The sequence below is a fragment of the Mesocricetus auratus genome, unplaced genomic scaffold, assembly GCF_017639785.1.
Source record: "Mesocricetus auratus isolate SY011 unplaced genomic scaffold, BCM_Maur_2.0 Super-Scaffold_100013, whole genome shotgun sequence".
NCBI lineage: Eukaryota > Metazoa > Chordata > Mammalia > Rodentia > Cricetidae > Mesocricetus > Mesocricetus auratus.
The window spans coordinates 79,427,967-79,442,504 of record NW_024429196.1 but is presented as its reverse complement, the minus strand read 5'-3'; the positions used below and the strand labels follow the sequence as shown (position 1 = coordinate 79,442,504).

At 42.7% G+C, this 14,538-nt stretch overlaps 1 protein-coding gene across 11 annotated transcripts in view; it reads left to right on the top strand.

Annotated features, from left to right (window-relative positions):
* Nucleotides 1-14,538, top strand: part of Agtpbp1 (ATP/GTP binding carboxypeptidase 1) — a 156,770-nt gene that overhangs the window by 91,908 nt on the left and 50,324 nt on the right. For all 11 annotated transcript variants that reach the window (XR_005881012.1, XM_040756106.1, XM_040756105.1 and 8 more), the window contains 5 exons: nucleotides 1,068-1,221; nucleotides 2,164-2,344; nucleotides 3,103-3,232; nucleotides 12,174-12,305; nucleotides 14,284-14,460. Coding sequence is in view for 10 of the 11 variants with exons in the window: in XM_040756106.1 (XP_040612040.1) it covers nucleotides 1,068-1,221; nucleotides 2,164-2,344; nucleotides 3,103-3,232; nucleotides 12,174-12,305; nucleotides 14,284-14,460 (774 nt within the window). In the remaining variant the exon portion in view is untranslated. The remainder of the gene's footprint in view (nucleotides 1-1,067; nucleotides 1,222-2,163; nucleotides 2,345-3,102; nucleotides 3,233-12,173; nucleotides 12,306-14,283; nucleotides 14,461-14,538) is intronic.

The window sequence follows — 14,538 nt, the reverse complement described above, 5'->3', positions numbered from 1 at the left end:
GACTTCAGTGTCTTTCTGTCCTCAATGTGACTGGAGAATGAATGCCCAATACTGATTCCTGAAGGCCCTGCTCCTGTCTTTTATGCCCTTCTGGTGCTGGGATTAAAGGCGTGAGATCCCAGGTGCTGAGGTCATCTTTGTGTGAGCTGTTTCTCTTTAGGACTGGATCAGTCTTGTGTAGATCTGGGTGGCCTTGGGCTCACAAAGATCCATCTACCTCTTAATCCTGAGTCCTAGGATTAAAGGTGTGTGCCACCACTGCCTGATCTCTATAGCTTGAGGCTGACTTTGCTTTCTGAATCCTCAGGCAAACTTTAATAAATCATAAATAATACATCACTACATTTATCCTCACAACTAAGTCTCTGTTCTAGTGGCAAGGGTACCGAAGGATGATCAGATACCAGAAGGAAGCGGGGCGATAGGACTATAAATCAGTCCCAGCCTGTAGAGCAGAGATGGAAGGATGAGGACACCAGCTGAGCCTTCCTGTGTTTTAGTAGAGGGTGACAGCCTCATAGCATGAACATTACGTCAGCTCTGGTTTAAGGTTCTTCATCCTAGAAATGTAGTAATATATATGTATAGTACATGTGTATATTCATACATATGTACTCATTATTGCATATATATTATTTACTCATTATTGCATATATATTATTAACCTTGAAATCAGAAAGAATTGTTCATAATTTGTGGTATGTAATTTTTGCTTGCTATTATGTGACTTTAGTTATAATTCCAGCATTCTAAGTGCTTTGCAGACCAAATGCTTTTTCCCGGCTCAAATTGGCAGCGAAGCCTGAGCTGAGCTTGTATGGGCTCATTTAGAATATTGATTCCACGTAGGGAACCCTGCTACTGTGCTGTGTAACTAGCAGGCGGCTCTTCACTCCTGTCCTGCACAGGTTGCTGCGTGTGTTTTATCTGGCCGTGAGGGTTTTAGATGAGATTTTTTTGGGAATCGGATTTGCTTCTGGTTCTGTGGATATCTATATGCATTATCTACATATATCAGTAGCGAATTTTGAAATGATTGTATACTTTGCTTTTAAACTTTTGTCAAGATGCATCTTCAAAAGTTGGAGTCAGCACACAACCCTCAGCAGATTTACTTCCGAAAGGATGTGCTGTGTGAGACCTTGTCTGGAAACAGCTGTCCCCTGGTGACCATCACAGCAATGCCAGAGTCCAATTATTATGAACATATCTGTCAGTTCAGTAAGTCAAGCAGTCTCCTTTGTGTTTGCTTTCAGTGTATTTTATAATAGAAGTAACATCAAGAGCTGGCATGAGAAGATTTGGATTCTAGTCTTGGTCCTACTCATAGTTGTAAACCTACTCTGTGCCTCAAGTCATCTCCTTTGGGAAGTGAGCGTCTCCTGAGATTTCCTCTCAGGATTCCTTTGATAGTCATGTTTTTTAGTTCTTATTTCTAGAAATCATGCTGAAGCAAAAATACAATAGGATTTTTAGAGTCCAAATATTTTGATAGTTAGCACTAAATAGTTACTTGTTTTTCCCCCACCATTTAAAATTTAAAAATTACCTCAATTTTACAGCTGAGGTAATAAAAATAAGAACATAGTTCAATTTTTGATAAATATTTCAAATTAAAAACAACAGCAAAAAAGAAATGCTGTGCATGAATGCAGGGGTAGTGAGTTGTGTGATTGTTTGTAGACATATCAATGCATAGTGACCAATGTTTGTAAACTGTGTAAATGCATAGTGACAGCCCTGTCAGTGTCTGCATCGTAGTGTCTCTCTGTGCTGTCATACAGATGTAGATTGTTAATATTTCCCTTTTCTCCTTGAGTTTAAGAAACACAATTTTGTATTTTAAACTTTCCCAGGTGATATTCTTTGTACAACTGTTTCCATTCACGAAGAATTTTTTCAAGTTAGATTATCATTAGAAAATAGGCAAGTGGTCCCAACACTGTACGTAATTATCCTGTGTATGTTCCTATCACGAGTTCCTTCCATTTTCTGTTGTTTTCTCTGAGGGCCAGTGTAGAGTGTGTGTATTGATGTGCATAGTGAGTTTCTGTGAGTTTGCATCAGAATTCACAGCTGAGGAGAGTTCTGGGCCCCCAAGAGAAATGCCATTCAGACTTGTAGTAGCTGTTCATTTTAACTGAGATTTTATGTGCACTTTAGGAAATCGCCCTTACATTTTTTTGTCTGCTCGGGTCCATCCTGGAGAAACTAACGCAAGCTGGGTCATGAAAGGAACACTAGAGTACCTCATGAGTAATAGCCCTACCGCCCAGAGCTTACGGGAGTCCTACATCTTTAAAATTGTCCCTATGCTGAATCCAGACGGTGTCATCAACGGGAAGTAAGTTAAGCAGTGGTTACAGGGATGTCGTAGATTGTTGTGGCGGCTGTGTGTGTACTTTCCTTGACCCAGTAGAGTCAAGTTAATCTAGAAATGGATTTGATGTTTTGGTGATGAATTAAGTTTTGGTGAGTAATTCATCAAAGATAAACTTTTAAATGCATGTGTTAGTGTTATGATTCCATGAGAATGTAATTTCATAAAATCTTTCTTGAATTGTTTTAGGAAGCCATGTCAGGATATGATAAAGGTCTTTAATGAATCAATTTTGCTTCCTTTGTTAATTGTGTTGTGCTTGATGACATTAGTACATAGCTCCCATGAACAGATGAAAGTTTATTTATAGTTTTCAAGACTACATAATTTCCATATATTTGCCTTTCTCAGATGGAGGGCTCACGTAGCACATATACAAGACTAGTAATGCACTCAGCTTATAGAACTAGTATAGCAAATGGTTACTATGTAATCAATAGAGAATGTGTCCATTAATAAATTTTATAAAGTACAGAAGAAAAGCCTAGAACTGACAGTTTATTTTTTGTAACTTAAAAAGTTTGTTTTAAATTTGAAATCACCATTGTTACAAAAATGTGACGTAAGATTTTACATATGGCAAAGGATGGATGTGTTTACCTAATGACTACTGTGTATGTTCAGTTGAGCGCAGTCTGCATTTGCTTGATAAGCCGCAGCTGAATCGGAAGTGTGTGTGACGCGTCTGGCACTCGTATTTTCTGTCTTTGTTGATTGTGTAGTCACCGCTGCTCTTTAAGTGGAGAGGACCTGAACAGACAGTGGCACAGCCCACACCCAGATCTGCACCCTACGATTTACCATGCAAAGGGACTGCTACAGTACCTGGCGGCAGTGAAGCGCTCACCTCTGGTACGTGGCTGTGCTTGCGTGTCTATGCAGGCACGGGTGTTCTCGCCGACCAGTGACAGTGTGCTTTGAGTTATGTTCGTAGACTAGCATGCAGTGACGTCATCACACCTGTGTCATTTCACCTCGTTGTCCTGTGTTCCCCACCCACTGCCCTCGCCTGTCCTTGCTGCCGCCTGCGGCAGGCCCGTTACCTCCCCAGCGAGTTCTCTGTTACACTTTCTCTCATTACCCGTGTCCCCTCTCCCTTTCCAGATTGTGACCTGCATATGTGTGCATTTATTAGTCTCACATCTACATGCAGTTTCAAACCTAGGTTCCATGTATACCAGTATTTGTTTTCCTGTGTTTAGTTGATTGCACTTAATGTCATGATTGACAGTTGCATCTGTTTCTACAGATGCATGAAGTTCTCAGCCGTGGGTGTTGCTTTAGAGTAGTATGTTTTTTGTTTTTTGTTTTTTGTTTGTGATAGCTACTCTTGTTGGCATGAAATAAAATCTCAGAGCAGTTTTAATTTGAATTTCTCTAGTGGCTAAGGATGCCAAAATACTTTCTTTCTTTTTTAAAATTGCATTTATTTATCCTGTATGTGTGAGGGTTGGCATTCCTGTCCACAGTGGGTGTGGAGGTCAAGGGGAAACTAGGAGTTGGTTCTCTCCCTTTACTGTATGGGTCCTCAGACACTTTTTCAACCATTTGTTAGCCATTTGTATTTCTCCTTTTGAGAACGCTTTTTGGTTGTTCATTATACCATTTATTGAATGGGTGATTTTTATTTTTTTTTAGTGTTTAATTTTTTAAAATTCTTTATAGTGTTTAGATATTAATCCTATGTCTGATGTGTAGTTGGCAACAATTCCCCAGCCCTTCCACACATAAAAACACAGCCTCAGGATTTAGGCTTGGAGAGGCGTCTCAGTGATTAAGAGCACTGATGCTCTTCCAGAGGACCCAGTGGATTCCCAGCACCCACGTGGCAGCTGCTCAAAATGATCTGTGACTTCAGCTCCAGGGCGTCCGACATCTTCTGCCTTTGCAGGCACCGGGCCCACACTCGGTGCATCTGTACATACTTGTAGGTGAAACATCTGTATACACTAAATAAAATAACGTTTAAAACTTTAAAGAATAAAAATGTATGTGTTTGCATGCATATGGCACATGTGTTCAGGTGCCTGAGCAGGTTAGAAGAGGGCCTGGGTTCCTTGGAGCTACAGTTACAGGTGGTCACGGGCAGCCCATCATGGGTGCTGGGAACTGAGCCCATGCTCTCTCAGAACAACAACTTGTGCTCTTGAGCTTTCTCTCCAACCCATCTGTGGTTGGAGGATTCTTGTCCCACCCGCCAGTTCCCAAATAACCACACTAAGGCTTAATATTAATTAAAATCATTTGGTCAGTGGCTCATGCTTCTTACTGGACAACTCTACATATAAATTAACCCGTTTCTAATATTCTGTATTTTATCATGATGGCTCATGATTGTTACCTCACATCTTGCTTCCCTGGTGTCAAGTGGACTCTGCCTTCTTTCTCTGTCTCTGTTTGGATTTCTCACCCAGCTATAACCTTCCCTGTCATAGGCCAAAACAGTTTTATTTATCAACCAATAAAAGCAACACATATTTGCAACATACAGAAGGACTTCCCACATCTCTCCCCCCTTTTTGCCTAATTAAAAAAGGTTTTAAACACCTTCAGCAAAGTGGCAGGATACAAGATCAACTCAAAAAAATCAGTAACCCTACTATATACAGATGATAAAAGGACTGAGAAAGAAATCACAGAAATATCACTCTTTACAGTTGCCACAAACAACATAAAATACCTTGGGATAACATAAACCAAACAAGTGAAAGACTTGTATCACAAGAACTTTCAGTCTTTAAAAAAAGAAATTTAAGAAGACACCAGAAAATGGAAAGATCTCCTATGCTCTTGCGGATAGGTAGGATCAACGTAGTAAAAATGGCAATCCTGCCAAAAGCAATCTACAGACTCAACGAAATCCCCCTCAAAATCCCAGAACAATTCTTCACAGACCTTGAAAGAACAATTCTCAACTTTATATGGAAAAACAAAAGATCCAGGATAGCCAAAGAAACCCTGTACAATAAAGGAACTTCAGGAGGCATTACCATCCCTGACTTAAGGCTCTATTATAGAGCTATAGTCCTGAAAACAGCTTGGTATTGGCACAAAAACAGACAGGTAGACCAATGGAATCAAATTGAAAACCCTGATATTAACCCACACACGAATGAACATCTGATCTTTGACAAAGAAGCTAAAAATATACAATGGAATAAAGAAAGCATCTTCAACAAATGGTGCTGGCATAACTGGATACTGGCATGTAGAAGATGCGGATCGGTCCATGTTTATTGCCATGCACAAAACTTAACTCAAATGGATCAAAGACCTCAACATAAATCCAGCCACACTGAACCTCTTAGAAGAGAAGGTACCCTGTAACGAATTGTTACAGGAGACTGCTTCCTGAACACAACACCAGTAACACAGACAGTGAGATCAACAATTAATAAATGGGACCTCCTGAAACTGAGAAGCTTCTGTAAGGCAAAGGACACAGTCAACAAGACAAAACGGCAGCCCACAGAATGGGAAAAAAATATTCACTAACCCCACATCTGACAGAGGGCTGATCTCCAAAATTTACAGAGAACTCAAGAAGCAAGTCTCCAAAACACCAAAGAATCCAATTAAAAAGTGGGCTGTAGAACTAGAGAATTCTCAACAGAGGAGACTAAAATGGCTGAGAGGCACTTGAGAAAGTACTCAACATCCCTAGCCATCTGGGAAATGCCAATCAAAACAACTCTGAGATACCATCTCAATCCTCTTTGAATGGCTAAAATCAAAAACACCGAAGACAATTTATGCTGGAGAGGATGTGGAGAGAAGGGAACACTCCTCCACTTCTGGTGGGAGTGCCGACTCGTACAGCCACTTTGGAAATCAGTATGGAGATTCCTCAGGAAAACGGTGGCCTCTGTCTGCTAGAGGCAAAGCAGAGACACAGCTCCTTAAGGAGATGACTTCCTGACTCGTATTAGCAGCAGAAACCTCCAGGCTTTTTTAAGACGTCCTGTGACCAGCTGGGTGATGGTGGCGCACGCTTTTAACCCCAGCACTTACGAGGCAGAGGCAGGCGGATCTCTGTGAGCTCAAGGCCAGCCTGATCTACAGAGTTGAGTTCCAGGACAGCTAGGGATACATAGAGAAACCCTGTCTCAAAAAACAAAAACACAAAAAGGCCCTGCTACCAAACACATGGATTTATGAGCAGCTGGTGGCATGGACCTAAAATGTCCCCAGAGTTGGGGGTCACGTAGCAGACAAGACCACACCCTAGAACTTCCTACCCCGAGGCTGTTGGGGGACCGAGTTCCCACAACACTTCCCTCCTTTTCCTTTATAAGGTTGTCTCCTTTCTCATGCAGACGCTTCCCTTTTGCCAGTTAGAACTATTTCCTGTACTATGAGTCCTTTTAGGAAAATCCTTGCCTGTGCCTGCTTCTTGAAGTGCTTTCCTCTACCACTCTTAAGACCTTCAGGTCTCACTCAGGCCTCTGATCTGTTTTGATGGGTTTAGTGCCAGCTGTGAGATGCAGATTTGTCTTTCTAGAAATGTGGAAACCCACATTCTCCCAACTGTGTTGTTCGGAAGGTTGCTGTCTTGGCTACTTTTCTGTTGCTGTGATAAAACATCATGATCCTGACCATTTTTAGGAGACAGTTTATTTGAGTGAGTTTATTTCCAGAGGGTGAGAGTCCATGACCTAGGGGAGAGCATAGCAGCCGGGCAGGCGTGGTGCTGGGGCAGTAGCTGAGAGATCACATCTTAGGACACAGCCCAGAGGCAGAGGAAGCTGACTGGATTTTGAAACCCCTTTCTCCTGTTGTATTGTTTTAGCCAAGTCTCTGAGTACTTTGCTGATTGGAGTGGAGAAAGTGGGCACCCTTGCCTTATTCCAAAGTCTGGGGGAAATGCCCTCAGGTTTTCCCTATTTTCTGCAATATTGATTGCAGGCTTGTTCTATACATCTTACTGGCGTTCATATTCCTGGTTTCTTTAGGACTCTTGTGAAGGGACATTCAACCTGCTGGAGACTTTGTAATTTCTGCCCTCAAGTCCTTTATATGCTATGTGACTTAACTGAGTGAGACCAGCTCCGTCGTGGTGGCTGATGCTAACTTGTTCTTGAATTTGCTATGTCAGGATGTTAGTGATCATTTTTGCAAGTGTGTTGATCTGAGAAACTGGCCTTTAAGTGTGATGTCTGTGTCTAGCTACAGTGGGGCTGGCTTCCTACTCTCATCTCGCCTCTCTGGGAAGGCTTTGTCAGCTCTTCTGAAAAGGGTTTGGTAGAATTTTCAGTAAATCATCCAGCCTTGCACTTTCTATGCGGAAAGACATTTTTTTTTCTTTTAATTACTGGTTCAATCTCCATTGTTGTAGTTCTGTTTAATTGGTTTATATCTTGTTGCTTCAATTTTGTTAGTTCACACGTGTCTCGGAGTTTACCCATTTCTTCTAGATTTTCTAGCTTGGATATGTTTCTCTGTGTTTTATTGGAATCTGTAGTAATGTCTGCCTTTCACATCTTTTAACCCTGCTAGGTGTTCTCTGTCTATATTGGTGGGTTGAGGCCATTTGCGTTTAAGGTTGTTAACCAGAGCAATGCTATTAGTTGCTATAATTTTGTTGTCTCTTTCCCCTGATTGTTTGGATTAATATTTTTTCTTTTTTATTGATTCTATCTATCTATCTATCTATCTATCTATCTGGATTAATATTTTTCTATAGCCTCTCTCTGTCTGGTACCTGGAGTTTGCTGGTTTACTGTGTTGGAAATGACTCCTTCCTTCCCAGCTCACTTTCATCTCTTGTCATTAAATGCCCTCTTTCCTGTGTCGTCATGATTGTGATGCTTTCTTCTACCCCTGTGTGGTGCTCTCTTATGTTGCCTTGACGGCCACAAACTCCTGTAGTTTGTGCTTGTCATGAAATGCCCTTGTTTACCCCTCAGTTTAAAACAGATGGCTTTGCTGGCTAGAGCAGTCCTGGTTGGCAGTGGCTCACGGCTTTCAGTGTATTGTGGGGGTATATGGTGATGATAAATTGGTTGTTGTTCTGGTGTTTCTACCTGTGAAGCTAAGTTGATGCCTCTTCCTTGCAGCCCTTAAGATTACTTTGTTGCCTTGTATTTCCAGTGTCTTGACTACAGTAAGCATTGGGGAAGTTCTCTGTGCATGTGTGTTTGGGGCTCCAAATGTTGATGACCCAAGGTTTGGAAATTTTCTGCTCTGATTTCATTGTAAAGACTCCTTACATCTTTTGTGCTTCTTTTGTCAGCCCCTCTGTCTCCTGGAGGGTTGATTGTGCCCCACAGCCCACAGCTTTGAGAAGTTGAGGTCACACTGATATTTTCCTTACTGGAGCTTGAACACAGCATTTTGTCAGCCTTTCCTCCATTCTCCATGCTCTTTCTTATGCTTGGTCAAGCTTGTTTTATTTGAGTCCCTGAGTTTTTTATTTTTAACATAGACTTTTCCCCTAAATCTCGTTTTTGCTGACTTTGTTATGTGAAACACTGGTTTTCTCAGTTGTCTGGCTGACTCACTGTGTGGCTGCCATTCTTCTGCAGATAGTGGACTGAGCTTACCTGCTTGTTGGTGCCCTGTTTTATGTCTCTGCTCACTTTTCCTGTCTTGTGACTCCTTGAAAAGATCACAGCTGCTCCCTGCTGAGTTCTGATCTTTTCAAGGAGTCACATTGCCAAGCATTTTCTTGTTGGGTTTCTCTGTTGCGCTCTGAGTATCTGTTCATTTGGCTGTGTCTTCTGGCTTTGAGGAATCCTTTTATTGATTATCTTATTTTTGAAGCCCCGATCCCCAGTCTCACTCAACAGGAAGAAAGCCCACTGCCATCCTAACATATTAGCAGACTCAGGCTCCAGTGACACATTTGAAGTCAATGGCAGCTCGCTAATACATGAGATTTCATAAACCTGAAGATGGATGTAGTGTGTCCTCTAAGTTAAAAATTTTCTAGGATCAGTATGGAAATAGTAAATGAATGAAATAATGGAAGGAGACATGTTGGCAAAAAGGAGAAGCAAGGTAAAAGATAAGAAAGGTGCAGAATTTAAAAACTAGTAAGAGATTAGAAAGATAAAGGAAAAAGGGCGGAGACCTCTCAATTAGAAGAAAACTAAAAATAGAAAATAGGCAAGTGTAAGAGGGAAATAAGAAATACAGAGTTTGTAAAAACGTTTGTGTCAGTGCTGTGGGGCAGGAAGGGGCGGGAGAGGCAGCACACCAAGCAGAAGAGCAGAGCCCCACCCAGTGGGGACACCAGAGACGGCGTTTCAAAAGGTAGTGAAGTATGTGAATCCTGTCAGGTGTGTCCATAGAGGGGATGGGGTCACAAGAGGATCGAAGGAAGATCACAAGAATAAAAAGATCTGCTGCTGGAGCCGTCCCTGCCGGGTCCGTGAGCACTGGAGAGCGCCACATGTATGCCTGGAAACGAGTGGAACTGCTCGCTCTTGTCTGTCCTGTGGTTTAGGTTGCTGTGGAGTCTGTACTAGACGTGCCTTGCAGGGCATGGGAAGCCGTCACAGACAGGGTCAGTGAAGACAGAGGGCCTGTGTTGACACTTTGAAGACCTCCTAAGCACTAGTCACAGTGTGGAGGGGAGGTATATCCCTGGAACTTCTCCAGCTCCATAGATAGTGTGAACAGCAGGCCCTGGCCTCTCAGCTGCCAAGCTCCAGATCGTTCTAAACTGCAGAGATGTGCATGTGGCCATGGAGGGCACTGATGTCCTCCCTTACGCCCTCTCCAGCCTGTTTGTGGCCCCTGCTGCCTGTTAGATGCCTTCCTTGTCTGTCACTGGTTGTTGGTCTCGGGTCCAAGAGTAGCCCCATTTCAACAGCGTTTGGTCTCAAGGTGGCACCTCAGGATGGCTGTTGACTGCCACTTTCTGAATCTCCTAGGGTGATAAAATGGGATTTCTAGCCACCAGTGACCCGTTTGCCAAAGGACTCACCATCTCACCGAAATCCATGACTGTATTTGAGCCTTGAGGGCCACAGGTTTGTCCTGAGGGCAGGACTGCAGGTTTTCATTTGGCGGCCCCTCCTGCTGTGTGTTTCTCTTGTTCTCTGCTTCTCATGGGTTTCTTTTTTTCCTGCTCTGTTCCAGTAACCATTCCCTCACTCTCTTTGTAGACTTCCAGAGGCTTCTCTTTGGGCTGCAGTTCCTGTCTCTTCTGGGCTCACACATAGGTAGCCTCCAGTCACAACCTTCCCAGAATCCTGTGATTTAGTACCTTTTATGTTATTTTCTGAATATAAAAGCTAGGTGTTAATTTCAAAGTCTTTTTTCTTTACAATGATTATAGTGTTGAGTTGATACTGTATACTTGTGTATAATTTACATAGACCTTTTACTTTTTTATGAATATTAGAATGGTAATTTCTGTGCATTAGACATTAACTTTGTTGTACGACCAGCACAAAGGCAACAGTATACACCTTGCAGATTTCATGGCAGTACATGTGTGTTCCTAATTGATGCCCCAGGGTGTAACATGCAGTCTTCCTGGCAGTCTTGCTCCAGAGCCGCGCCAGTCCCAAATGAACACACAGGAGGCTATATTAATTTCGAAGCTGTTGGCCATTTGCTATGGTTTCTTAATGGCTAGCTCTGACTTACTTATCCCGGGAATCACATGGCGATGACTCCCTTCACTACATTTCCCAGAATCCTCCTGGACTCCTAGTCCCCCCTATCTTGCTTCCCTATTGGCTTTATTGACATATACACAGAAGGACTTCCCCATCACCAGGCACACCTGCAGATACAGCAGGGCACTGTGGAACTGCCTTGGATCTCATACATGTGTCTGTCCTCCTCACCAGCTTTTGATTACAATGCTCCTCTTTGGTTTTTCAAGACAGGGTTTCTCTATATGGTCCTGGCTGTCCTGGAACTTGCTCTGTAGACCAGGCTGGCCTTGAACTCAGAGATCTGCCTGCCTCTGCTTCCTGAGTGCTGGGACCAAATGATTGCACCACCACACCCAGCTACAATGTGTCTCTTTTTACATTAGTGTCTATATTATCTAATCTTGTGTTAGGAAAGAAGTAGTAAAATTAGCACATTATTTTTTCATTTTTATAAACGATCCTCTTAAGACTTTGTTAAAAGTTTTGTGAATTTTTTCTCATGAAAGCATTTTCATATTCCTTTAAATTGGGTAAATATTTTAACTCTTTGAATTTGTAATGACTGTTGCTGCCAAATTGAAATAAAATCACATTTATTGTATTTTAAGTGGTGAGTAGGTTCCAGGGTACCAGGGTTGTTACACAGAGAAACCCTGTCTTTGAACACCCCTCCCCGTCCCACCCCCCCCCCCTCCCCTGCAAAAAAAACCCAAGTGTTTAGTAAGAGATCAGGAACTTTCGGTTTATGTGGGACCTTCGAGAATTTAGCAATTTGAACAGCAATTATAAATCCTTACAAAACTGGGTTTTATTTCTTATTAAGTGATGATTCTCCTAAAACACCAAAGAGGACAGAGCTGTTGATTGGCTTGATATTATCTGCATTTATTTGATATTATATGAGTCTGAAGATTAAAAATTTTAGTTTGGCAACAGTTTAGTTTTAATTTATCCTAAAGGTACTAGAATAGAAATCACAAAATAGTACTCTTTCACAACTTTGAACACAATAAAACAAAGACTGTTTATAGGTGAGTCCCTGGAATGAAGCTGTATAAATCAGAGCCTACAGATAAGGGTCACCATCGTCACCCATCTCTAACATGGGCGCAGACTGGCAGACACGTGTCCTTTTGTGTAGATCTAAGGCTTTAATTGTTAAAATTTCTGATCTTGTTAAGGTCTATTGTGATTACCATGGCCATTCTCGAAAAAAGAATGTATTCATGTATGGCTGCAGCATCAAAGAGACAGTGTGGCATACCCATGACAATGCAGCTTCCTGTGATGTTGTGGAAGACATGGGATACAGGGTAAGTAGTACAGGCAGCTCATGCGTATTTGAATTTCAAATGCACGTAAGCGATAAGAAAATTTAGTACACACGAAGTGCTCAGAGCTGTGGAGGTGAAGTAGGGAATAGACTTAGATCTGGTGAGCAGTGTTTGAAAGTGAACGGCAGAGGACGGAAGGACTGGAAAGAAGGAGCCTTCCCTTGCGCTGTTCTCCAAACATCGGTACAGCCGCCCTCTGCTCTAAGAATACCCAGGCTCCTGGAATTCCTCGTTATTACACTGAAAGCACATTTTACATTCACATCCTCATCTACTTAGCTGAGGGATTCTAACTGTGTGTGTGAGGCGCCAGTGGGGGTAGAAGAGGGCGCTGGTCTGTGGGAGCTGGAGTCAAAGCTTGTGGGCTGAGGACGAATGCAGACTCCGCAAGAGCAGTAAAGCCCTTAACGGAGGCACCATTTCTCAGCCCCGGCCCCGCCCAGCAGCCCCGGCCCCGCCCAGCAGCCCCAGCCCCGGCCCCGCCCAGCAGCCCCAGCCCCGCCCAGCACAGCTACACAACAGCTTCACCTTTGCTGACCGTCCTTTCAGGACATCATATTTGGATCAGTCTCCGTTATTTGTTATCAGTTACCCAAACTAATATGGTGCAGTTTGGTTTTACCCTATCAGAGCACTCACGTGTGTTCTTTGAGGGGCCTCTTGGAGGTGGTGCTAGATTCTCCACAATACAGAAGAAACCAATTGATGCTCAAAATACCACGAGAGGTGGTGTCGTTCCCCGACATCCTTTTACTGTACATCTTTCCTAGGAAAAACAGTGCCTGGTTATTTTAATTTACAGAGTGAAAACCGGAAGTGAGATTGAGGCTTTCATGTTTGTACATTACACTACCGTTTGGAAACACTTCCTTCTCATATTTCTGACTTTTGTAATGTTCATCTAATTATTACCATTTTTGAAACAAGAGTGCTTTATGTGGATTGCATGCTGTCTAATTTGTTTCTGGTGTGTAGTAATTTAAAACTTGTTGCCTCTTTATTTTTCTCCCTTCAATGGCACTGGGCCTGGAGCCGGGCCTTCTGTGTGCTGCGCAAGTGCTGGACTCCTGAGCCGGCCACACCTCACACCCACCGCGTTCTTTCATTTTGTTTTTTAAAGTTCCTTCCGTGTTTAACTTAGCCGCTGAGCAGTGACTTCAGACCATTCTCACTGACACGGTCGGGCCAGTGCCCTTTCGAGCAGTGCCATCGTGCTTTGGTTCCGTTTCTGAGCCCTCTCTGCAGAGCTCAGTGTCTTTCCTGCCTGACAGTCCCCATCGGGTTGCTTTAGACAGACAGGCTGTGCTGACATGTGTGAGACCATTTCTCCAGACTTAGCCGGGTTTTTTTTTTTTTTGTCTGTGATGATTTTTCAGTTTGCTCATATTTACATTTTCAGGTGAACTTGAGAATAATTTTAAGTTAGAAAAAGCACTGGTACTTCTTAGATTACAATTCCATTATTCCATTGGTGAGGCTTTTTTTTTTTTTTTTTTGTCTTGAGGTCATTGACATTTAGTGTTAAGTCAGTTGACCCTTTTTAGGTGATTTGTTTTAAATTTTAAGCTTGTTTTTCTTCATATTTTATTTACTTACTTATTATTCACTTGGGCATGCCTGTGCGTGAGTTTCCACACATGCCTGTGTGAACCCACAGTATCCAGCAGAGAGTGCCGGGTCCCCTGGGGCTTCAGCTGCAGAGAATAACCAAACCCTGGGTGAGCAGCCTGCCCTCTTAGCGGCTGAGCCCTCTCTCAAGTCCCTTCTTTATATTTTAACCACGTTTGTTTTTAGATGCTTTCAAATGTATACTTTGTGTATTGCTTGCTACCGTAAGTGTTTCCTCACTGGTCACCGTTGGAGCAGCGGGGAAGTCTAAGTTAGTTAAAGCTGAGCAAGAGGAAGGATGAAGCAGTGTTTGAATCAATAACCTCTGGGTGACAACTTTATTTTACAGACTCTGCCTAAGATACTGAGCCACATTGCTCCCGCATTTTGTATGAGCAGCTGTAGCTTTGTGGTGGAAAAATCCAAAGAATCCACAGCCCGGGTTGTAGTGTGGCGGGAAATAGGAGTTCAAAGGAGCTATACCATGGAGAGCACTTTGTGTGGCTGCGATCAGGGGAGATACAAGGTAAAGCATTGGAAGACGCGAAGCTATTTTTAAATTTCCTGTGTCTGTGTGGGCGTGTGCTCATGAGTGCGATGCCCA